Source organism: Rutilus rutilus (assembly GCF_951802725.1).
Source record: "Rutilus rutilus genome assembly, chromosome: 17".
NCBI classification, from domain to species: Eukaryota; Metazoa; Chordata; class Actinopteri; order Cypriniformes; family Leuciscidae; genus Rutilus; species Rutilus rutilus.
The window spans coordinates 30,769,554-30,796,816 of NC_140230.1; the positions used below are offsets into that span (position 1 = coordinate 30,769,554).

General features: G+C 39.0%; 1 protein-coding gene across 4 annotated transcripts in view; it reads right to left on the reverse strand.

Moving 5' to 3' along the window:
• The window catches only part of zfpm2a (zinc finger protein, FOG family member 2a), a 167,933-nt gene that overhangs the window by 90,224 nt on the left and 50,446 nt on the right, over nucleotides 1–27,263 (reverse strand). For all 4 annotated transcript variants that reach the window (XM_084386173.1, XM_084386172.1, XM_084386175.1 and 1 more), the window contains one exon: nucleotides 17,530–17,631. In XM_084386173.1, the coding sequence (XP_084242299.1) occupies nucleotides 17,530–17,631 (102 nt within the window). The remainder of the gene's footprint in view (nucleotides 1–17,529; nucleotides 17,632–27,263) is intronic.

Genomic DNA, 27,263 nt, shown 5'->3' on the forward strand with positions numbered 1-27,263 from the left:
TCTGTCTGTCTTCCTGGAGAACAGATCTCGCTCCTGTGCAACATTCTGTTTGAGTGCATTTAGATTCAAGCTAACACAGCAGAAACCAAGTGTGTGTTTGTGTGTGATTTCACCAGCTCCAGTGTAGGTCTGTTTGCCTTTCAGATTGGCAGAGAGCGACGCCGAAGGAAAGAGGAGCAGTCGAGTGCTTCAAACCACAGAGATCTTGTGTTTAAGGTATAGAGGGTGAGACTCGCCCTCGTCTCGCCCACAAGTGTGTGAGCTGATAAAGTCAGAGAGGAAGAGAGCTGCCGGCCCACACACACCTGAACCTCCGCAGCTGGAGTTGCAGTCCCAGTACAGCTCTGTCTGTCGGAACCAACGTGATCTGTAGTAACTGAAGGAATCTATCAGTTGCCATTTCCATTCATCTCAATGGCAGCTGCGCGGCTGGCACAGGAGCATACACCATTAGAAATCTGCTATCTTTGCTCACGGGCGCTCACTTCTGCTGGTTGTTTTGAGCCAATCACCTGAGCCATGACAATTAAGTCATAACATGTCCATTTCAAGCTTTTAAGAGTCCTCTAAATATAGGCTAATGATAATAATAATAATATATATGCAGTTTTTTTTGCTGTCAGATGTGCAGTTCTGCCATCTACCAGCAGGGGTTGGTATTTTTGACATAAAAAAACCCACTAAAGCGTGACATCATGGCCTTTGGTAGACTGGGTAAACCCAGCAAGATGATTTTTCTATCCTGCTTACATTACAAATCTGTGGGGACCAATCACAAACTGGTTTATCCACCTGGCGCGCTATTGGCGGGTTTAACACAATGACGGTAGAGAAGCAAAGTACGTCACCCGGATCGTTGGTCTGATTGGTTGAAGGACTATCCAATTGCGTACAGAGTCATTTGAACTATGCCCGTTGATCACGCCTCTTGTGCAGTAGAAAATACAGAGCAGACTCTCCAGACTAATGTTCAATCTTAAAAGATTGAGCTTACTCTGGTGATAGCCAGACTAAGCCTTTGGAGGATGCATCGCAAGGTAGAAAAGCATCAAGGCACGTCTGAATTCAATGTTAGCTTTATATTCCTATATCGATTTTTGAAGGTATACAGATGTATTCTTTGCTGTCTTTGATATCCCACAATCCTGTGCGTTCCATTCTGTGAGAGTTGAGCTAAAAAATAAAGATGACATCTGAAAGTTGTGGTTGGTGGTCAGTTTGTGTGTAAATGTAAGTTTCTGACCAACATTTTCCACTTTCGATGTCATTTCTAGCGAGAAATTACTGTTGTAGTAATAAATATTTGCTTAGTTATCACCAAAGCTCGCTCTATAATGCTGTGGATCATTAACCCATTACACTGCCTCAGAAGTCTGTCTGAAATCAGTTTTGTGAGATACCTTAGTGTGCAAACGTTGCCTGCAAAATCATTGCCCGTTAGAGCAACAAGTCAGCAGTTTTCTGACACAAGCCATGTCCTGCTGCTGATCTCTGTTGTTCAACTTAGCAGTGATACGTCATGCAGCGACTACCAATGGAGAAAAATCTCTCAGAAGACTGATATGGCAGCTATAGGAATTAATGGCATTTTGGTAGAATGAAATGAATGAATGAAACATAACTAAGGACTCCTTTAAAAATCCCCTGAGCTCTTTTTTTTCCAGAATTTTACAAAAACCATTTCACAATCAGACGACTCTCTCGAACCCCAAATCAATTAATCTCTAGTCAAGAACCTTTACAAAAGATGAGCTACTATGACAACACACTAATTTCTCAACTTCTCATTCTCTTTCCCTCTCTCGTAACACACACACACAAAGACAAAATGGAAAGGAGGAAAGACATTAAAATTTTTCTCACAGGCTGAATTATTTGACTCTGGCTCTGTGATAAACAGAGTGATGATCCAGTCACACGTCTTTATCCGTGCTTTGCTTTAATTAACGTGGACCTGTTTGTTGAAAAGATGATTAATATGCCAATGAAAATTGCATAATTGAACACACACACACAAGAAAGTATGAGTTTCTAATACTAATACTACCAAAAATTGTTGTTGTTGTTTTTGCTGAGATGATGTCATAAGGATTTCCATGACTGGCTCGACTGAACTGGTAGAACTGGAGTATAGGTTAGGGGGTTTGTGGAAGAATAGCGTGTGTGTGTGTTTGGTTGTTCTGCTCCTCCCTCAAATAAAAGGGGCTTTGCTTTGATACAGATACCTCTCACAGCACACCCTCTTTTTTGCCCTCCCTCTCTTTCTTTTATTCCACTCATATTCCTGTAGCTGTCATCAGGTCTGCCTAAGATTTGGATTGGACAATTCTGACTGCATGTGAATCCAGAAGCTTTGATTATTATTATTCTTTTAGTATTAGTATTATTATTATTATTTACATCCACATGAATGGCCAGACCCAGGGTTTCCCAGCAGAACATTGCCCGGATCATCACACTCCCTCCACTGGCTTATCGTCATCCCACAGTGCATCCTAGTGCCATCACTTCCCCAGGATCACGGCGCACACGTACAGGGCCGTCCACATGATGTAAAAGAAAACAGGACCCATCAGACCAGACACCCTTCTTTCACTGCTCCAAGGCCCAGTTCCGATGCTCGCGTGCCCATTGCAGGTGCTTTCGCCAGCGGACAGGGGTCATCATAGCCACTCTAATTGGTCAGAAGCTTCACACTCATAAGCAGCAGTGTGACACATTCAATTACCCCATTACCATCATTACAATTTTTCGTGACCTGTACCAGAGTAGACCTTCTGTTGGCACGGACCAGAAGGGATATCCTTCGTTGCCCTCGATATCAAACCCGGTTTGTGGTTTGTCCCTCCTGTTGGTAAAATCTCACCATTGCTGACTGGGATCAACCCACAAGCCTTGCCGTTTCAGAGATTCTCTGACCCAGTCGCTTAACCATAACAGTTTGGTCTTTGTCAAAGTGACTCAGATCTTTATTCGTGCCCATTTCTCCTGCCTCCAACACATTGACTATGAGAACTAATCTACCCAGACCTTAAAGGGATAGTTCACCCAAAAATGAAAATTCTGTCATGAATTAATCACCCTCAAGTTATTTCAAACCTGTATGAATTTTTCGTTCTTCTGCTTAACACAAAAGAAGACATTTTAAAGAATGTTGGTAATGAAAGTTGCTGGTTCACATTGACTTCCTTAGTATTTTTTTCCAACTATGGATATCAATGGGGACCAGCAACTGTTTAATACACAGAGACACACACACAATCCAGATAAAAGATTCACTGAAAACAAAACCAGACAACAGATTACTCCGCTGCACGCTACCGAGGTCTATATTTATATTTGAACAGTGAAACAGAAACATCTTAGCTTAATAACAAGAGTGCAGCATTATTATAATGCGTTCATGGCCTTGAGACTTCATTTGTTCATTTTCAGATTGATTCCATTTGATAACAAGCATGAAGTCATTGGTCTTAAACCTCTTAACATCTCGGATCAGTGGAGAAATTTGCATCTGGACACTTTAAGACTACAAGCAGAGAGTTCGGACTAATCTATGCTTATGTAGTTCATCAGCGCAGTAAGTACATGTGGCACACATTAAGTGTGTGTGAAGTACCAAATGTTAGCCCCTCCTTCTCGAGGAAACACAAAATGGAGCCCAGCCCACAAGCGTGTATTCACGCATCGGGTACATCACCAGAAATCGCATGCACCTTATTTATATCCAAACAGGTCCTTTTAAATACATCGATTCTTTGACCCACCTCGTCTACATAACCCCGGCTCATTCAGTAGCAAATTCTACTGTACCACATTGTCACAACAATCTGATTTCGCACAATACCACTTATCTGCGCGAGACTAGCAGAGAAAGCCTGCGGTAAGATGGCTGAGAGCAGCGAACAAGACACCCTCGCTCGGAAAATGAGCGGCAGCCAGGCATGTCAAAATTTCTTGATTACATGGGAAATAAACAACTCCGACTGAAAGCCTCCGCTCAAACTTGGTGCTTTGCATACATTAAATTCCGGTCTGTCTATAAGTCGTCTTAAAACGCTTAGGTATCAGCGCGAGCGCCTCTGACAGCGTTCCCTCACGAGTTCGGCTGCGCCGTTATCAGACCTCTCAAATGGATCTCCAGCTACAGTGACAAAAGCCAGACGGAGCTCTCCTAAAGGATACATCTTTTTATCCTTGCGCTTCCTCGCCAATCCACATGTGTAGCGCCGCTGCGGCCCGAGCAGGAGTTTACCAATCTTTGCTTTCCAAGACTCTCTCTTCCTCTCTCTCTTTCTCTCTCTTCTCTCTGTGTTAAAGGCTTGAGGGGTTCAATCAATGCTGCTTTGATCTCGGCTGGAACTATAATTATTTAACATTGTTACAAGGATTTCTCTAATCCATTCTACCATTAAATCCCTTTTAGACCCTCATCTTCAGGAGCCTAATCTGCATCTGGGCCCCCCCTCCCTCCCCTCGGACGGCACCGTGACTTAACAGACTTTGGCGAATAATTAGAGGAAAAGATACAAATGCGGAAAGAAGGATGAGAAACTTTACTAGACGCTGGACACGAGCAGGTGTCAGTCGCTGGACGTCGATGATTCATTTCTTTGTGGGTACAGTGGGATGTTTATCTGAAGGCCCAGCATTAAAGCATGAAATTCAAAAGCTGTCAACAAGCCTGACAATGGAGTGCCGGTTGCAGCTATTTGAATGTTTAATTCCTGGATTCTAGGTCATTGCTAAATATGTTGAGATGCACAGACGTTCAGAGCGATTAGAATGGTCTGTGTGTTATTCCTTTGACATTTATGATTGTGTTAAATATTCCTACTTGATAATAAAAGCTAAAACTGTGGCATCATTAACCCATAAATGAATGAACGTTTCACCAATCATTAATACATATTCCCAGATCGATATCTAACACGGATGGATCTCTAATGGTTCTCGGGTGGTTTTTGTATAAAACTCTCTTGATTTTTCAAATAACAATTCCAAAATAATGAAATAAAGCATATTTTGTTACCTTTTGGAATATGGAAGGGTTCAATTTGAGCAGATTCTTTTTATCCTCATCACTGTCCTCGTCAGAGCTTATTTACCAGAACATTCAGTGTCTGGCTCATATTCACGATCTCAAATATATTGTTCAATTTTTCGTTTTCAAACTATCGCTTCTGTACAATATCAAGTGACAGTGAAATTATTATTTGATCACGAACTGTACTTGTTCTGCAAAAAAGTCACGTAGCATTTCAAGTTTTGCTAATTAAGCTAGTGTATCATTTGATTGAATGCCTGTGGTAATTATGAGTGAATCATCAAGTCATCATTGTGTATCAGACATCAGAGACATTAAGGAATAAAGGTGAACTGCACCTATTCATCAGAGTGAATCAGATATTCAATTATTGTTGCGCAGAAAAAAATATATACTTACAATATTACATACCCTGGGTTGCTAGTGACCCCATTTTGATGTTCCTGAATCCGAACCGCTGAAGACGCAGTGGCTGAGTTTGTTTTCGAAGGGAATATTCCCCACGATCAACGTCAATGCTTTCATGTTTGCGCGAATCATTTCACCAGACTGCTTTACAAATGAGGGTCAGTATAAGAAGCTGCTCCTGAAAAAAGGATCGGTACCAACTATTCGTGTTCCTGCTGAACCTCCAGAAAAACTGAAGTGAGTGTAACGTTTTATTGACCTTTATATTAATCTGTATATTAATCTTTGCAAATCGCTATCACGCTTCACGATGAATGCAGCTAAGGTTTACACTCAGGGTACATTACGGCATGTTTTCTATGTACGACGTTCTCAATATAATTCATAATCCCACGTTTATAATGAACAACGCGTTATGGTTATTGTGTTATTGTGTTACAACCGGTGTACGCACAGAACAGAGGGGCGGGGCAAAGCTCATTATCATTTAAAGACACATGCACTTAAACGGCGTGCTGAAAACAGAGCTGTTTTTGACCAGGTAAAATTAGTGTTTTCTTACAAAACTAATGAGAATTTTTAATTAAAGTACATTATAAACTTTTAATTTAGACCCTAAAGAATCATATTAGCTTGTACAAAAATGGCATTATATGACCCCTTTAACCATCCTCATGTTTCCAATCCCATATGACTTACTTTTATAGTGACCAGAGATTGCCAAAACTATTTATTCATAAATTTTTAAAGGGATAATCAGCACAAAAAATATAAATGATCTCACCATTTACTCACCCTCATGTCGTTCCAAACCAGTATGACTGTCTTTTTTCAAAACATTAATAATAAACACACATTCTCTGAAAACAAGTCAATAAGATAAAAAAATAAAAAAAGTGAAAAGGGTGCTTTCTTGGCATTTTTGAAGCCTCATTTGCTTTCATTAGATTGAAAAGTAGCATAAACATCTCCTTTTGTGTTCCACAGAAGAAGAAAAAAAGTCACCCTGGCTTGGAACGACATGAGTAAAATGATGACAGAATATTTATTTTTGGGTGAACTATTCATTTAAGACCTTCATCCATCTTTTCGCTGTGTATTTTCAGATCTGCACAGAAATCTAAGGTCAGCAGTGAACCCATAACTGCCATCTGTTTGTTTTGGGCTAGGAAGAACAAAAAAGACACGTTGATAATTGTGACGCATGTTGAAAAAACACCCAATGGCCTTTTCAAATATTTGTGCCGCTGTGTTTTGCGCCGATATAAATAGCAGCACAGCAAACGCAAACATTTGCCGAGGCACCTGCCATGCTATCCTGACCATCTGCTCCACAAATTCACTTAGCATGACATATGTGCATTAAAGCTGAAGCGGCTATTGTTTGGTGCGGGTGAGGGGGTCCGGTCAAGGGCGGACAGTGTCAGCTCCACGTACAGGTGGGCTGAGCGGAGAACAGGCAATCTATACGTGCTTTCTGCCTGTCTGTGTGCTATACCTGCTCCTTTCTTACTTTAGGGCTTCTTCAGCAGAACCTGCCAGTGTTCTGATCGTGGCCCGGGTCCAGTTGGCTCACAGAGACAACAGAGAACCAACTGTGTCCGACAGGCACTGCTGGGCTTAGGAGGAGGTGTGTCAGTCCTCAAGGTGACTGGATCTAGCTGAGGGTTACTCGGTGCTTATTGGATGATCAAGATTCTCCATTCATCATCCTCATCATCAATCCATTTCGTCATTCATTCTCAGAATATATATAATATTTTATATGCAGATAGTCAACATTTGAAGAAGATCAAAAAAGTTAATCAAAGTTGTCCTAAGACAAGAACGGATATTGTTCAAATTTCATGTAGAACTTTGATGAAAGGTTTTGATCCACTTCAAATATTTACTACTGTATATATATATATATAAAATAGAACAAAATGCTAATTTAAAAGTAAATTACATCCTTTTGGTGCTTAACTCACATCATAAGTTGATTTCAGGGAAGAAAAAATAAATAAACACTGTTTTAAATGTATTATTATATATCAATTAGAATTTATTTTATTATTTAAATATATATTTTTTAATTAATATATAATTAATATATAACAATACATTTTTAAATTGTGTTTAGACTTATTAAATAAAAAATATATAAGAGATCTCGAAGCAAGAAAGACAAAGTCTGTTTTCCACAATATAACTCCTTTAAGTTCAAGTTAAAGGCTTCTCTTTGAGGGCAGACGTAGTGATAAGTACAAAAAAGAAGTTCATTAATGCATAAAAGCTTCCTTGCCTTTCTTTTCCTGCACATGCACTTTCTTTATGCCTTGAGGAGCGTGTCAAGATATGCATCAAAGACGTCCAAGATAATTAACAGAATAGCTGTACAGGCTATTACCACTAATATACAGAAGCCCATGATGAGCGAGAATGAAGAAGACGGAGGGGCAGATAACAGAACACTTCCTTTATGAGCTCAGAGTGAACGTTCTTTTCATCTCAGGGATGGTCTCCTGCCTTCACAGAACATGCTTATGGACTAGAAGGAAGCTGTAAGCGAACTTTTGTAGAACAAGTGCTTATAGGGGTCAAATCATACTTTTTTTTTTTTGTGCCAAGATCTGTCATGACTATTTTTCAGCCTCTCACTGACCATCTTGATTCATCTAAGTGTCTTGAATCTTTTGAATTTCTATGACAACTCTCGGAAGAGTTTAGCATGGTAGTGAATATGACAATGTTAATGTATTTGTCTTGGTGGAATAGACCTGCAATGCTGCCGCTGCTGTTATTGCTGCTGCAGAGCAAGCACGGGACTTGCTACGGTCAATGTATACACGACACGCTGCTGTGAGTATGTAAGACATACATAAGACATACACAATCATATATGAAATTAACCGTAACACAGGGGTTAAATTGGGATTTATTAAGTGTGGGGGCTTTCCCTAGGGGGGTCCGGGGGTATGCCCCCCCGGAATTTTTTTTTGAAAAATAAACTATTAAATGGCATTTTCTGGAGAGTTTTGTGCAAAGAAATGGAGAAATTGAGTCTTACATGATATGTGAAAAACTGCAAGGTTAAGAGCATATTTGCATTGTTGTAGTATCAACAGGTATTAGGACATTTAGCATTTACATTACTGTTAATCAGCAGTGGTGGAATGTAACGAAGTAGCCTACAAATACTTCGTTTCTGTAGGCTTTACTTAAGTAGAATCAATAGTGCATAGGTTTGACTTTTACTTCGTTACATTTTGCAGCAATTATTATACTTTCTACTCCACTACATTTCTACAACGTTTCGTTACATTTTCTGATCAGTTTTCCCCTGCCAAAACAGGGATTGAAAAAAATGTCCTGTTTTCGGTGCTGATGCGGTGGTGACGCGTTCATGTAAGGGTGGCGCTGCCAATAAAGCACCTAAAAGCTGTCACAAAGAACCATCAAAGTAATGATTATGAATATGTAAAATATAGCAAGGAGACATTTTAATTGTTTATTAATAAACAAGTGTTTTCTGTGTCAGTGCCCTGCATAGATGAAGTTGACGATGCAATCTTCGCAGTAGTAAACTCGCCAGAGAGAAATGCACATTTCATACGGATTAGGCTACACAAGCAGCGGTCTGTTTTCTTTCGTTTTGAAAAGAAGACCTTCCAAGCTTTCTATAGATATATTTATCAGGTCTGTCAGGCAAGTAGGCTCCCTTATACGCTGAGTTTCGGTTCATTTATGAGACGAGAGTCCAGTTCACTCGCCGGCGCGTCCGTGTCGTGATTAGCCTATCTATTGTCTATATACTATATTTACTTCTTATTTTTGAAATGAAACATTGATTAAAATTAAGATACAATTAATACAAAACGAAATTAATTTTAAAGAAAGGCTTTGTGCTTTCTGTTTGAGGTCTCAGTGAAAGTTTTAAACAGTCTTTTAGTGCCACATTCAGAGCGGTCCCGTCCGTAACATGTTTTTTTCCTCATAAATGCGAACATGAAAAATAAAATAAAATGAATATGTTATGTTCTGTGGAGAGCCAACCCTTCTTCATCCGGTGGGTAGTACTTTGGTTTGCAGTGTAATTCACAGAATTACAAAAAAATTTTTTGCCACCTAAAAGTTAAAGATTTTTTGTGTCACGTCCACGGCATGTGTAGCCTATTTCCCTCATATTAAATATAAAACGCTTGATTACACATTGTATTACCTTGTTATGATATAGTGACCCATACAATGTGCCAAACATTTTTTCCTTACCTTGTTATTCAAGGCCAGGGCACTTTTTGTACAACCAACGTTGTGCTGAACTTGACAAAACTGATCTGTTGCTGCAGCGGCGGTCAGCAGCTCGGGTTTTTTTTTTTTTTTTTTTTTCAAGGCAGTAGAAGGTTCTGGAACTTTTGCGCGCTTCCACATCCCGCGCAACTACGGATCTCCCAGGAACATTCATTATTGCTGCGTACATTTATCCATGTCGGAGTTCTGAGCCTACCTAGATGCGCATGGCATGCGCGAGCGGTGCGCGATCATGGTCGACTGACAACGAGATTAAGCAGCTGAACAAGAGTACGGGCACGGCCGTGTTCCGATTGTTCTCATCTCAGCTCCGCCGAGACAAAATAGACATGCCATTTCAAAATCTTTCATTTATAATCAGAAATATGTTTTCAAAAGCATCACTTTTATCAAATTTTATGTGACATAATTTCCTATAGGCAACTGACTGCAAACGAGCAGGCTTATGTGCCGGGGCTGAGCCCCGGAGAGCCCCGGCCCAATTTAACCACTGCCGTAACAGATCTATACAGGTGGAGCTGGGGAAGTTGGAGGGTTCAGATGAACTCTGAAAGCATGCTGCAAACTGATTAAATGTTGAGCAGCAAGCTCATTGGCTGCAGATGCAATAGGAACCAATCAGCTTGTGCCGTGTAGTCAATGATGCAATTGTCAGCAGGTTGTTAAGGACCCACCAGACAGCGCCATTTCATGATAGATATTGGGCTGTTGCCTGAAATCGCCCCCTATACTCTTAAATAGGGCACTATTTGAGGGGACAGCCATTTGGCAAAATCAGCAACTCTTCCGGCGCACTCAGTGTACGAATTCACTCACTTGTTTTCATTCACTCCTTCAAGAGGACTAGTGGAGTAATGTAGGGAATAGTGAATGAGGGTATGGGGCGATTTCGAACACAGCATTGGTATTTGTTAACTGATTAGTTCAGTGAAACTTTCTGCTGATTGTATCATTACTCTAGTAGGTGGTGAAAAGGGTCTTTTTGTGTGTTCTGAATGAGTCCACAAATCACTCACTCAACTAAGTCATTAGTCAACCACACTCAGACTCAAAAAACTTGTTCAGTAGGACCAAACAATGGAAAAGAAGTCACATGCTTTTAAAAGAAGAGATGAAAAATATCAGTCAGTGAATAAGAATGATTTGCTCACATAAAAGATTCATTCAAAAACAAAAGATCGCTGCAAAGTCTGCACTCCAAACAGGGTTATTATTAGCTAAAACAAACATGTCTGTTAATTGGAAATAATACTTAAAAATGAGTGTTATTACTTAGCTTTATTTTCATTAGTAATCACTTACAGTATGCAACACAAAATGACAGCAACAGCTTCATTCAGAGATGCAGCATGTTTCATGTTTCACAAGGAAAATGACATGCAAAGTTCGGCCAATCAGATACAGGTACCATGTAAAAGGCCTCTGATTTGACATGACATGACCTCTTTAACATTGAAGCATGTGAACATTTTACACCTAAAGCAAATCCTGAAATTGGTTTTAAGAGATTCTTAATGCAGGAGGAACCTGTTTGAGCCTCTTCATTAAGATACTGTCCTCCTTTTGATGTACTCTTAAATATCCCATTCGCACTGAACAATTAAAGAATTATCCGTTGCTGATCGCAATCAGGCATTTTAACTTAAGCCGAGCAATAACAAAGAGTCCAGATTAGGAAGAGTAAAAAATCGAATAAATAGAGCGATAACAAGGTAGTCTCTTAAACTAAATAAATTTGCTTTTAATCGCTGCGAACAGGGCGTCATGTCATTTGAGATGTTCATATTTGATGGTGTGATCCCATCTTTATTTAAAATTATAACATGCCCATCTGACTTTTCCAACACAATGGGAGGAATGAAAGGGGGGAAATGGCCTTTCAGAAGAAGACATGACGTGAAAGTGAATGCGGTTATTACGTGCAGAGATTAATGTCCACTGTACTGCTCCCCGAGAGACAGCGATGCGGCTGTGTGAGCGATGTCATATCCTGTATTCAGAGAGGGTTGTTTCCTGTTGGGCGATTTTCTCATTTACATTCTATTTTCCCAGAAATCCACATTCCTGCCGGAGTTTGACAGTAATGTCTCTGTGAGGAGCGAATGGGCCATGTAGAATAGATCTTATCTGTGTAATGTAACAAGATTATCAGCAGCATTAGCAAGCGTCAGCGCTATCAGAGAGATCGTGGTGGGAGGTAAATATGGAAAACACCATTGAGATGAATCTGACAAACTAGATTAAAAGGGATAGTTCAGGCAAAAATGAAAATTCTGTCATTATCTTCTCACCCTCATGTGGCTTGAATGAGGTTTGAGAGCTAGAGGCAAGATTTTCAGTGAATAACGTCTTAAATGTCTGTCTGATCCTCTCACAAAGATATCAAATGACTTCAGCATACTTGGAATATAGCACAAAATTCATATGGACTACTTTCATGGTTCTTTTACACTGATCAAGGTTTCTTATAGGATTCAGTATAAATCTACTTGTGTAACCTGGATATTCTGCAAAGCAGGGTTATTATAGTTCACTAAAACTAAAACCAACAGCATAAAAAACATTTTCGTTACTTGAAATAAAATGATTATACAAAATAAAAATAAAAAATAAAAAATATACAAAAACGTATTTTATTTCATGTTATTGCCAAGGCTAAATGTCGTATTTTCATTTAGTTTAAAACCTGATGTACTAAAATAACTAAAACTAAAAGTGAAATAAAAATGAAAATAAACATAAAAAGTCACTTTTACATCAACTACTGTAGTACAATCTACTAAAACTTTAACTAATTAAATTAAAATAAATACATGTAAAATAAATACATCAAAATACATGTATATATAAAACATTAAATCATTTGTTTTAAATGATATCACAATATTATAACTCACAGTATGAACATTGATTTATTGTTTATATGATTGTATTATATTTAAGTGTGTTATTAAATTATCAGTGTTTTAAAAATTAGAGAGTTAGATGATGACAAAAGTAATCTAAATGTAAAAATAGAGAACAAAATGAGCTTGCACTATAAAATATAAAAATAAATAAATGAATATATTAAATCAATGTGAATATGGTTTCAGACCTTTTTAGCAGTGTTCGCTAAGGCAACATTTTTGAACAAGCCTCTAACCCTAAATATTGAACTTGAGCGTGTAACTCGCCTGCACCGTTTTTACTACAAACATGAAAGACACCAGAAATCATGCAACTTTTTGTGTGTTTTCACATATCAGAAATAAAAAGAAAAAATTATGATCACAAACTTACACTTAAGGAGGGACCCGATACCTGGAGACCTCAAGCAACACTCGCATTTCATTCAGAAAATGTAAAAATCTAGTGTTGTTATGGAACATGCTTCTTTGTGTTACACTTTCACAGATGAGCGACAACCAACTAAAATCATTCATTCAAAACAAATTGGGAGGGAATTGTCTCTCTCTCTCTCTCTCTCTCTCTCAGCATCACAGGATGGATGATCAGGCTGCTTAGGCTCCCACCACACTGCCGGAGTTTAAAGCTCAGCATTTTCTTCCGGAAAGCCCTAACTGGTCTATGATGCCTCTTTTTGTATGCGCTTGCCCTCATCGTTGTGTGACTGACCCCCTCAGCCCTGCTGGCTGCCTGATCACAGGGACCGTTTATTACCGTCGTCCCTACCGCTCTTATCTTACGCCGCCAATGCTCATTTCCTTTCCAGATTGAAATGCAAATGTGAAATTTAATGATAAATGCATTATCTGATAGGTGCTGATAACTCTGATTCGCTGTCAGTATAAAATACACACCCCAGGGGGCTCACCGGTGCCAACTTGCCAAAATCCACTTTCTTATAAATGTACGTACCTGCAATAAATTCTGGAGGTCATATGCATTAAAAGGGGAATCATATTTTGTGTATTCTGCGATGTGATGCCACGGCTGAACAGTAATTGCTGCCGTTGCTATCTTGTTGGATGTATTATCCATCACTTTGATGAAGTGACTTTTAAGAAGTGCAAAAAAGACAGATAAAACCGATTTTTTTTTTCTACTGAGAGACGGCGAGGGAAAATCTGCATGGTAAGGCGAGATTCTTGGGAAAGAAAAGATATCTGTTTTTACGTCTGTTGTGCGCTTTCTATTGAAGCTTAAAGGGATAGTTTATCCAAAAATGAAAATTCTATCATCATAGAATTCATCATCGTATCATGTCGTTCCAAACCCGTTTGACATTCTTTCGTCTGCGGAACATAAAAGGAGAACATTTGCAGAATACTCATGCAGCTTTTTCCATATATTGAAGGCATATATTGCATAGTGCATACAGTACGACTCAAGATCTTGATCAAAAATTGACGCACCTCATGCTGGAAATAACATCACAACATTTATTTTCATCAAGATTGGAAAATAGCACATGAGTCATATGGACTACTGTACTTGTACTGTGCTTTTATGGTGTTTTTGGAGCTTGGTCACTGTGTGCTTTCATTGTATGGAAAAATATCAAGATATTCAGTATAATATCTTCTGTGAAAGAAACACATTAAAATGGGTTTGGAACAACAAGAGAGAATAAATGACAAAAATGATATCACGTATAATAGGAATGGGAACAACAAAACACTCAGATTATCAAGGCGCAAAATAATAATAATAATAATAAAAACATATCAAACAAATATATAGAATAATCTAATTTCATTAATTATAAACTTACTATCATGGTATACTGAGTTGGCAGCATGCTAAATTAACCTTGAGAAACAGAATACTACTGTGCTCCATTTTGCCTTCTTTCTTTAGTAACACTGCCACTGAATCAGTGATCAAAAGCAGGACCACATCACAATTCAACATAAGTTAGAAAAAAAACCACTCTTCGTAATTCAAGAGCTCATTAAGTCTTCAGAAACAGCTGAGACTTTTACCTCTGTCGGGTGGCCTTGTCAAGGATATCTTCAGATGTCCTGCTATTGAGCGTCTGAAATCCCCTGATCCCAGATGGATTCATTTAAAACGTGTCATAATGAGCTGCTTACAAGTGATTACTGGCCGCTAGCTAATGGGCTAAACGGTTAAAGGAGGGCCAGGAATGATCGCGTGTTGGATTGGACCTTCAAGACTGAGTATCATATCAGAGGGCCACTGTGGACTTTTATTCCTTTCTGATATTGTTGTCTAGTTTCTGTTCTCCGGTATATAATATCCGAAAAGTTTTTGTGGTACAGTAAGGGCTCAGGAGATGATCACCAATCCACGATGGACTGTGGACCAATAGGCGCTCAAACCAAGACACCCATGGAGGCCCAAAACTCAAAAACAAGCCACATTATTGGTTCATTTTGTCTTTATATCTCATACATGTGACTTTATATCGCACATTTACTTAAATGCCAAATAGAAAACTTATTTATCTATTTACAACCTATTTATGATTTAAAATCTTCTGCACATTCCTTTTCACAGTTCCTTTCGCACGTCAATCAAAGTGTTTGTTCTTTTTACATAGTCAATAGACTTTATTTGACATCAACATGGAACATTCTCATTCTAGAGAGTTTTGATTTGGCAAAAATTTGGATACACCTCTGAGTGCAAGATGATTCATCAATATATTTGGTCAGTTTTTCCGTGAATTAGAAAAATGGTAAATTTTTAAATGTGTGTACACTGTAAAAATTAAATGATAAGTAAGTTATAACATGTTTTACATTGCTTTAACTCATCAAAATAAGTTAAGCAAGTTAGTTTAATGTAATTTAAGTTGAAAAGTTAACTGAACTTAAAAATTTAAGGCAGCAACTTTTTTTTACAGTTTATCTGCTAAAAGTTAATTTTGTCCATATTTGAGAGTATACTTGCATATACAGTGAGGAAAATAAGTATTTGAACACCCTGCTATTTTGCAAGTTCTCCCACTTGGAAATCATGGAGGGGTCTGAAATTGTCATCGTAGGTGCATGTCCACTGTGAGAGACCTAATCTAAAAAAAAAAATCCAGAAATCACAATGTATGATTTTTTAACTATTTGTTTGTATGATACAGCTGCAAATAAGTATTTGAACACCTGTCTATCAGCTAGAATTCTGACCCTCAAAGACCTGTTAGTCTGCCTTTAAAATGTCCACCTCCACTCCATTTATTATCCTAAATTAGATGCACCTGTTTGAGGTCGTTAGCTGCATAAAGACACCTGTCCACCCCATACAATCAGTAAGAATCCAACTACTAACATGGCCAAGACCAAAGAGCTGTCCAAAGACACTAGAGACAAAATTGTACACCTCCACAAGGCTGGAAAGGGCTACGGGGAAATTGCCAAGCAGCTTGGTGAAAAAAGGTCCACTGTTGGAGCAATCATTAGAAAATGGAAGAAGCTAAACATGACTGTCAATCTCCCTCGGACTGGGGCTCCATGCAAGATCTCACCTCGTGGGGTCTCAGTGATCCTAAGAAAGGTGAGAAATCAGCCCAGAACTACACGGGAGGAGCTGGTCAATGACCTGAAAAGAGCTGGGACCACCGTTTCCAAGGTTACTGTTGGTAATACACTAAGACGTCATGGTTTGAAATCATGCATGGCACGGAAGGTTCCCCTGCTTAAACCAGCACATGTCAAGGCCCGTCTTAAGTTTGCCAATGACCATTTGGATGATCCAGAGGAGTCATGGGAGAAAGTCATGTGGTCAGATGAGACCAAAATATAACTTTTTGGTCACAATTTCACTAAACGTGTTTGGAGGAAGAAGAATGATGAGTACCATCCCAAGAACACCATCCCTACTGTGAAGCATGGGGGTGGTAGCATCATGCTTTGGGGGTGTTTTTCTGCACATGGGACAGGGCGACTGCACTGTATTAAGGAGAGGATGACCGGGGCCATGTATTGCGAGATTTTGGGGAACAACCTCCTTCCCTCAGTTAGAGCATTGAAGATGGGTCGAGGCTGGGTCTTCCAACATGACAATGACCCGAAGCACACAGCCAGGATAACCAAGGAGTGGCTCTGTAAAAAGCATATCAAGGTTCTGGCGTGGCCTAGCCAGTCTCCAGACCTAAACCCATTAGAGAATCTTTGGAGGGAGCTCAAACTCTGTGTTTCTCAGCGACAGCCCAGAAACCTGACTGATCTAGAGAAGATCTGTGTGGAGGAGTGGGCCAAAATCCCTCCTGCAGTGTGTGCAAACCTGGTGAAAAACTACAGGAAACGTTTGACCTCTGTAATTGCAAACAAAGGCTACTGTACCAAATATTAACATTGATTTTCTCAGGTGTTCAAATACTTATTTGCAGCTGTATCATACAAATAAATAGTTAAAAAATCATACATTGTGATTTCTGGATTTTTTTTTTTAGATTAGGTCTCTCACAGTGGACATGCACCTACGATGACAATTTCAGACCCCTCCATGATTTCTAAGTGGGAGAACTTGCAAAATAGCAGGGTGTTCAAATACTTATTTTCCTCACTGTAGATGACCTGAAAGTCGACACATTTGTAAAAAATAAAATAAAATAAAAAAGACAGAAAGAAAGAAAGAAAAAAACAACAACATTCTAATGCCATCACATATTTTTTTTTTTTTTTTTTTTTTTTTATAATTGCAGATTTGAAAAGGGCTTCCAAAAGGAAATAAAAATAAGTCAGACCGCATATTGTCTGTATAGATAATGAATGTTAAGTGAACGTTTGAGATATAAAGTCACAATTACAAGACAAAGTCAAAATGCATGGTCATATAACAAACAAACGCACACTGACACAATCAAATGATGCACTTACGTGGACCGTCCCATTCCTCCGGCTCCAGAGGGGGGTGTCTGGTCTTCTCACTTTCTGTTTCCATCTCAGTCTCTCCTATTTCTCTGTTGCCGTTCTCCTCCCCTGAAAAACACAACAGATAAAGAAAATATTTGTACATTTAGTAGAAGCATTAAACATATTTTAGTTTCTATTTTCAACAGCTACACTTCACACTGACACTTCAAACTCTTTTGTGATAGATAGATAGATAGATAGATAGATAGATAGATAGATAGATAGATAGATAGATAGATAGATAGATAGATAGATAGATAGATAGATAGATAGATTTTTTTGCATTGGAGTCACACTCCACTCATGAAAGCGTCTCAGCGACTCTCTAACACAGCAGAACGGCCTTCACCATGGTCCTCAAACACACACTGGTCCATCCAGATGGGTTAATCTAAAGATCAAATTCTCTCGCCACGGTGTGTTTAAGCCAGTTAAGACGTGGTTCACTTCAAAGGCAGGCAGTAAACATGGCCAAAAGGATCGCAGCTTCTTGCTTGCTTCTGCACACCCGGGCGAAAGGAGAGGGCCGCGCTGCCCTACTTACTGCACATGAGGTCATTCTGACCTATTTTCCCGCATGCAAGCTCCTGCTAGGGCTCAGCTTTTTTTATTCATTCTGTCCTCCTCACTCTCCCACTCACTATTTGTATTGTCAGGCCTTGAGAAGCTCCTTAGCATACTCATAGAGCATTACCATAAGGATAACAAAAGGCAATATCAACAGTTCCTTTCCAGTGTAGTGAGTTTGGGAAGGCAGCGAGATAACATTAAAGGCTCTACCTTGATCTCCGGCGAACATGTTAAGCCCTGTAACGAAACGTCTTGGAACTGTTTAATTACCGCTCAGGAAATGAAGCTACAAGATGATTCGTTAATTAAGCAGTGATTAAGGATTTTCTGCCTTCTATCTAACACCGTTCGCAATGCATTTTAAACACAATCGCCAAGGCAACCTCGCAGGGAACAAGTGTCACGGCAGCTTGATGAAGTTTCTTTCAGGAACATGGAGGGAATCTGCAGGGAAAACATTGTGCCAAGCAGGTAAAGTGCGACAGAAAACACCTGCATAAAACAAAGAAGGCCGACATGCAACAGAATATAGTTCTGAAGGTTTTTTTTTTTTTTTTTTTTTCACGTCATGTGCACATGACAGTAGCAGCAAACTGTTTATTTCCTTGTCTGTAACTTTGCATTCCTCCACGTTTCTTTGTCACGCTTGCATGCAATTTTTATAAATATCCATCTTGCTTCTCAGAAAACAGATAAACATGGTCAGACCCAGATATTTGCCTCCAACATTCCCATCTCAGCATTTATTCATTTAGAAGACTCTTTCATCCAAAGTGACTTACAAATGAGAATAATACAAGCAGAGGCAATTAATCTGACAGAAAAAAATCAATACATTTTCAATTCAAAAGTTTGGGGACGGTAAGATGTTTTTGAAAGAAGTCACCAAGGCTGCATTTATTTGATCACAAAATACTGAAAAAAACCAGCAAAAAAGTGAAATATTAATACAATTCAAAATAACTGTTTCTATGTTAATAATTTAAACATGTAATTTATTCCTGTGAAGCAAAGCTGAATTTTCAGCATCATTAGTCCAGTATTCAGTGTCACATGATCCTTCAGAAATCATTCTAATATGCTGATTTGCTGCTCAAGAAACATTTCTTATTATTATCAATGTTGAAAATGTAAAATCTAATGTAACATTACACTTCTTTACTGTCACTTTTGAATATTTTAGTGTCCTTGCTAAATGAAAGCATTAAATTGTATTAATTTCTTTAAAAAACACTTTATATTCGACAGAATTTTATATTTATTTAAAAACAGAATTTTTTTTTATTATTTTTTTCAGAATGAGAAACAATTTCGCTTACCTGATTCAACTAATGTACAGTATTTGACATGAGGGTTAGGGTCCACACTGTGGGTTTTTATATAGCTTGAAATACATGCCCTCATTAAGATAATTAAAAATCCCCAGAAGGTCACTTCCATACTTGACTGGTCACTCATACTGTATTTGCTCTCTTTTGGTGATGAAACAAACTCTAATTTTACCTTAAAATTTATTTATTTAGCAGATGCTTTTATCAAAAGCGATTTACAAAATAGTAAACTAAAATTCAATAGTCAAGACAATGCCGAGTTTAAAGGGGTCATATAATGGTACATGCACTTTTACAAGTTGGTTATACTGAAATGTGTGTTGGCAGTGCCTGTACACAACCATCATAAAATGATAAAAATCAACCCAGTGTTTTTTTTTAAATCTCCTTGTGACGTCACACGGTCGGACGCCCCTCCCACGATTGTTGATTGACAGCAGCGTTTCAACACAGACCCGCCCTCGCTCGTGAGCTACCTGTCTGTCATCATAGTCCGTGCGTCATTGTTGATACGCTGGAGCACTGTCTGTGTCTATGAGCAGAATGGCGTCTAAGCAATTGTAGTGTTCTGTTCTTGGGTGTAATAACGAACACAGCAGTCATTTTGATGTTCCTAAATCTGAACCGCTGAAGACGCAGTGGCTGAGTTTGTTTTCGAAGGGAATATTCCCCACGATCAACGTCAATGCTTTCATGTTTGCGCGAATCATTTCACCAGACTGCTTTACAAACGAGAACATTGAAAAAGGTATTAGCCCCTGTCTGAGTATGTGTTGTTTATGTGCCTAATGACTGTCATAGTCTCACAGACTGTTTTTTTTTTAAACAGATCAGTAAAATTTTTGTGCTTCAGCCCTGACAGTTGTACCTAACACTGCATAGATAACGTTACGCATCACGGACAAGCCTACATTTACCGACATTACGTTAACCAACCATTCAGAAACGTCCTGTTTTCCGACTCCGGTTCAAATTGATACGGTTGCACAGTGTCCTCAGAGACTCCCGCTGCCATTCTTCAAAATATACCCTCAACTGTTGTCAAGGCAACACTCGTGTTGTTGTGGCAAAACGCCCCCAGAACAGAGGGGCGGGGCAAAGCTCATTATCATTTAAAGACACATGCACTTAAACAGCGTGCTGAAAACAGAGCTGTTTTTGACCAGGTAAAATGAGTGTTTTCTTACAATACTAATGAGAATTTTTAATTAAAGTACATTACAAACTTTTAATTTAGACCCTAAAGAATCATATTAGCTTGTACAAAAATGGCATTATATGACCCCTTTAACGTATAAACTAGATTAGATTACAAAATAGAGAGAACTCTTCAAAACACAACTGAACATATCTTTAGGGAGCACTTAAAATATATATGATTTAAATGCACCATATCTTCCATTATTTATGTGCTATGTGTTTTTTCGTTAATTATAACATAGAGTCATTAGCTTAGCAACATGCTAATGCCTATAGGGAGGGGCGATATTTGTGTGACGGGTGTGAATGACTTTTGAATGAATTGCTGCCTGTGAAAACCATTTCAAATCAGTCACTTATGACAATTAGGATGAAGCCTCGGAAGGTAGCAGTCTTTGCAGACAGTGGACAACTCACTGGGGTTTAGAACAGACCTTAAAACTGTGTCAAAAGAGAAATGGACAGACATAAGGTTTACGGCCCTTTGCCTCACTGGTCTAAAAAAGAAAAAGAGAATGCTAAGAGATTGATCTAGGCGCCAAGATGTTGTTTGCATGTGTGCGTTCATCCATGAATGCATATGTCAGACATTAGGATAGAGTTAGTGAGAAATCTGCCAATCGGATCGCAGCTCCTCGGTTCTGTCTAATGGCACTGACATGCATGCGGGTCAATAAGCTTATAGGCGATTTACACAAACAGCTCCTGCAGCAAGGTAGACACAAAGTCATATTGGCTTTTTTCTTCCTCTCAGCATTGTTCTACCAAGGAAGCCCTTGAAAATGTCAATCTGGTGAGGGTGATTTTAAGGAGATCTGAGCTTTCTAATCCCAATAAACTGGAAGAGAGAGAGAGAGAGAGAGAGAGAGAGAGAGAGATCAAACAGACCAATATATTGTCTAGATTCTGAATGACCACACACAGAACTACACAGGATGATACACAGATTTTCACAATATCAGTGCAGGAAATGCAAAAAAAGAAAAGAAAAGGTGAACAGATTAAGTATTCTAATAGTAAACACTTGTACATCACTGCGGCTAAAATAATACACTAAATATAATAAATATTGCTTATCACTCTCATTGAAAATAAACTTTTCACTGTTTATATTCCTTAATATATATATAAAAAAAGGTTTTGCATTATATGGTACCATGGTAAGGTTTTTTTGGAAATGTACTGGCAGTACCATAATCATTTTCATACACTTTGGAAAACCCTGATAGATGAATAGAGAAATCATAAAAAACATCCTATCAAAACGCCAGTATCAATTGCTTTTGGCTGCCATCACTGTACCTCTTATTTTTCAGCACATTTCCTCTATTGCGGTACAATAAATTCCTGATGAATCCACCCAACTTTTATCATTGAATATCCTGTTTCATTCTGAGAAAACAACAGATTGTGAAGTAAAATGGGTTATGAATGGCATATCATGCTCACGAGTAGCATAGTCCAACATATCTGATGCCATCACTGTACCACCACAGAACTTTTTGTAAGGGTTTTGGGTATCATTTATCAAGAGTAAAAAAAAAAAAAACATTTTCCAAGAAATGTACAGTAGAATGTCTGTTGTTAGTAATTTACACATTTTTGTACCCTCTGTGTGGATGTTTACGCATAAGAAAGATTTCATTTCTTGTGAGCAAAGAGAGAAAACCGGCTCCAGCTATTACATGTACAAAATTGCCTCGTTGAATTGTTTTCTAATAATGGGGACTTTTGAATTATGTATCCTGTGTAGTTTGAAGATAAAGTGCTAATTTTGTTATGCTTGGTGATGGGTGGCCACTTAGGAAGCCAATATTTCCCCTCCATTTAAAGCAGTGGTAATTGAGGACTTTATAAAGTGAACTGTTGTTAAATAAACAGATTTCCCTGTAAAACTAGAGGCAGCTGTACGACAAAGTCCACAGTTTCGCTTTTCCGCACAATAATCTGCAGTGGCACGCAGCTTTCGGAAGCTGATTACAATAATAAAAAAAAAATGAAAAAAAAATTCAAATGCCTCCAGTGCGGACAAGAAAAAAGGAAAATAACCCAGCAAAATCCCACCCAGCACCCCGGTGGAGTGTGTGATTAGTGGAAGGCCTCGGCACTATCTCTTTAAAGGCCCATAAATTCCCCATCATTACAGGAACTGGCTGTGCTCTCTTCTGGCTGCTGCTGGCCTGCGTTATCTCTCCGTGCGATGCCGTCTGGAGTATGTAGATCTGGCCTGGCTAGATTGTCATACTTAACAAACATTAATGAATGATTTCCTGCACAGAGTCAAACGGGGCTAAAGGGATGTGTCTTTCATCTTATCGCTGCGCAAATGAGCATTTTTCCATATTCTCCACGCTTTACCATCAGCGGCGGGAGAAATGTATTGAAAAGATCTTTCTGCTGCCGAAGATCCCGATTAGCGAGGAAACGGCACAAAGAAGAGCGTAATTAATTCTACTGCGCACTGTTTACTGGCTCGCGTCGCAAGTCCGCCCGGATTCAAAGGATTCGTTCATAAGTGGCACCTTGCTACGGGCTAAAATGACTCATAATTATTCAAGTCTTTCTCTGCTGTGATATGATCGGACCAGAATGGAATCTCAATGCTGTCATTTAGATCAATTAATTTATATTGAACATGTTTATGCTGTGGCTATCCTGGGACGTATTGTCGTTAGCAAGGCCACTGAGTAACACTCGCTAGTCGCTATTGGTTCAGGAAACATGCAACTGCAAAAAAATCAGACCACTCCGCGTAACTCCAACTCAACTGCTCCCAGAAGAAGCATTTACAAGAATGGAAAAACACTGAAGCAAGGTCAAATTTCACAATTTCTGTAAAACTGGGGGGAAAAAAACCCTGAAAATATAACACCAGTATTCTCACAATTATAGCAGCCAGTGTGACAGCGGCTTGTAAATTTCAGTTTGAAACTTGTTCACAAGCGCAGCGCCCATAAATGTGAAATTGACCGTGAAAAGGGAGTTATTTGAGGGGGGCCGCTTCAATTGTCAAGGAGACAACAAGGTTGTCTCTCTGGACTATCAGGGGTGCCTTTTTTCTCTTTATTTCTATCCGTCTCCTCTTTCAAATAAGGAGGCCCATCTCTTTCAACAGGCCTCAGGTTTCATGTTTATTCACGTTTGTGCGCTAGACTCACCCTATTCATCGGCAGGGACTTCATTTCACAGTGCGCTCTGCTGTTTCGAAACCATTTCGTATGAAGCCATTGACGGAAGCGTCTCAATCATTTCATGGTACATGAGTGCGCGACGATGCGACTGAAGCCGAGACCCTCTCCAAACAGTTTAGGATCGCCGCAGAGAGGAACCCCTCTGCTGTTTCAGGGTATTTGGTTCCACAGAGGCTTCTGGGAATTGAAATGAGTGATGTGCAAAGAGTCAACGCTTCAAAAAGATTCACTGATCACAATGCATGATGGTTCTTGTGAACTCTTACTGTTATAAACCACATAGATGTTTTGTTGATACTATGATAGTCATTAGAGTGTATCAATATACAGACATCGATGTTGGACTTCGAACGTCCAAGCTACAGTCTTAAACAGTCAAAGACAAATGTTCATTTAAAAAAGATTTATGGAAAACATGAGCTGCTGGATTAATTCTTAAAAATAGTAAGGCAAACAGAACATCACAGAAACATACAGTACTTCGCAACAAGTGTATTTTAGTTACTGAACAAATGAGCAGCTTCAAATACTTATGAATAAGAAAAAAAATACATAAAGTAATAGTGCTTGAATGTTCAATATGCTACTGATGCAGAAGGAACGTTGTAGAAACATACAGCTGGACAAGTTTAATTCAATTACTGAACAAATTATTCTTTTTAGTGAAACAAATACTTATAAATAACAACTAGATCTTATGTGGTTCAATATAAAAACCATTTTTATGGGTAACGGTTCTAAACTGTGCAACACATTGCTAATTTGGATGGAAGATTGTAGAAACATACCGTGCGAAAAGTGAATCCGATTTCTGATCAAATGACTCTTAAGACTCTCAATTCCCAAGCTTCTATTTAGTGAATCAAATGCTTAAGCCAAGAGTATACTTTGTTTTTTACACGTATTCGAGGGTGCTCGTACAGTGTGCATTATGCAAATTTCTTCACCGTACGATTTTTGTACGCACAGGTAACACATGCGCAATGAATTTGTTTCGCACTAATCAGTTGTTTCACAAGGTGGTAACACTGGCCCGGGCCGTTGTTTCACAGTTGAAAATGAAACTAAAGAGATGGAACAACAACAACTACAACAAAATACCAGAGACTGCAACAACAACAGAAGCCTGCATAGACAAGCGCTTGTGTGAAGGGGTTATGAGATAGCCGCAACTTTAGTTTAAAACAATACAAAGACATTTTTATCAATCATAACTTTGGATAAATTTGTCATTTTCTAGAGCGCATGTGTAGACCACTTGCGTTCATGCAAGCTATCAAATGGAGTAGGCTATGCTTTGAAAGGCTATGCATTCAAAGGCTTTATGAGTCAATCGAATTGGCAATAGACTAGTGTTCAGTTTGAAAAATGTTTTTCCCTCAAATGAACTATTAATGGAAGGAATCTGAAACGTTAAGAATAACCATTAAATACATTATAATTCCCATCCCTAGTTGTATGGGCTGCAGATGTTTGGATCTTCAGCCTTAATGACTATAGGGATGGGAATCGTAAGGCATTTACAAATTCTGATTTCCTTTAACAATTGGTTTGTTCCATTTCAAACCATGAGCTGCAAGGTGCAACAGACTCAGACTCAAGCAAATGGGTGATACTTTGCTGGCGTCCAACGGCCTGACCTTTGTAAATTTAAGCTGATTTGCTACTTCACCGTCGTCCGATCAAAGTTAATAAGGGCTTGGTGAGTTAATGAAGACGGGCGATTCTTCTTTTTGTTCAGACAGTTTTTTAATACCTATTATAGGATGAAACTTTTAATGGAGGTTTTAGGTTCTCCTGACAAGCTAGTTGTCAGCGAATGACGACAAAGATACACGACCACTGAACTACGAGCCAGTCGTGGAGCAACCGCCTGCCAGCGAGGAACTTCACACGGGAGACCTTATTCTCCAAAACAGATAAAGGAACAGGGATGAGTGACTGCTTTTTAAAGCTCTGGCGTTTGACTCCGCTTGGGCTAATTACAGCCCGCCATCTCATTTGAGAGGGTTTACTTAATCAAGAGAACCCTCTCTGCCGTCCTATAGCCGAGGAATAACACACATAAACCGTTTAATGCCACCAGGATTGCGTTCGCCGTCAATTCATAGCACTTCTGCATAAGTGGAGTGAATTTAAGCCACTCAGACGCTGGGCTAAATGCGCTTTAAAGAGATCTAATTGAGCAGAGGATCAGGGGGAAATGAATACACCTGATGAGCTTGTACTATGCATTAACGGGAAGAGAATGGGAACTTGTCCGAAGAATTCGAGGACATGGAAGACTTAGAGCCAAATTGCAGCAGATAGGGAGCTTGAGAAATCTGACGCAAACCCCCTCGCGTATGACGAAGGGAAGATTACTAAAGCATCTCGGAAGTTAAAGAGTTGAAATCTTTTGACCACTGTTGGTTTTTGCAAAGCCTTCAAAAGTTTCAAAGTAATATTTGAGGAGATTTGCTAAAACTTGGTGGTACAAAAAAGGCCATCAAATGGCTTTGATACAAGTACACACTCAAACACTGCCTTGCGAATGTGAGATCTTTGGTGCAAGCCTTACAAAATAGTACTGTGACCGTGGTACTTTAATATTTACCATGGGATTGATGCTATTTCCATAGTACTCTTAAAAGAACACATTTTTTTCGCAATTAATTTGTAAATGGAAGGAACGACCTTAGGATCTTTTAAATAGTAATTGAATTGAGCACCCGAATACTGTATTACATCCCTTGGGGAATCTGAATAAAGCATAAATCTCCACAAACAAAATAAAGTAAAGCTGCATTCATCTGCAGGGCTCATTCAATGAAGCAGTGGGAAACAAAAGCACATATGAAGATTTTCATTCGTGCCCGAAAGCAAAATATTGCCGAACTGCCATTAGTTCTGAGGTTCACACATGTCATGCCTGTTACACCTTTACAGGAAGAACAAAAGGAAAATCATTAAAACTGAGCCCACCTTGTGCAAGACATAAAAAGATTCTGCTCCTCCTTATATGAAATCCCTCTGGGTACAGTGGGTTTTTAAACAAAACGTAATTTAAAAACATTTCTCTTTGAGGTGGAGGGACATTCAAAGCACAAACTCGGTGAGATTCCTCTCACTGAACAGTGAGGGAAGAGTAGGGAATCCTGAGGAGGGTTTTTGGAGGGGTGGATGAGATTGCATATGTGCTGGGGGTCCAGACAGCTTCCTAACTTTGAACTAAACACACATTGCAAATTAGTCAGGTGTGGCCAACACATAAAAGGAATAGAAAGATGACTTAAAAAGGAGTTGGCACAAACTGAGTGAACTGGCACATGACAGACATCAGGCCAAAACCCAACACATTTCAAGGGTGTTGTCCTATACAGGCTCAACACCGCATAACTAAAACTTATCCTAATCACCCTGCAAG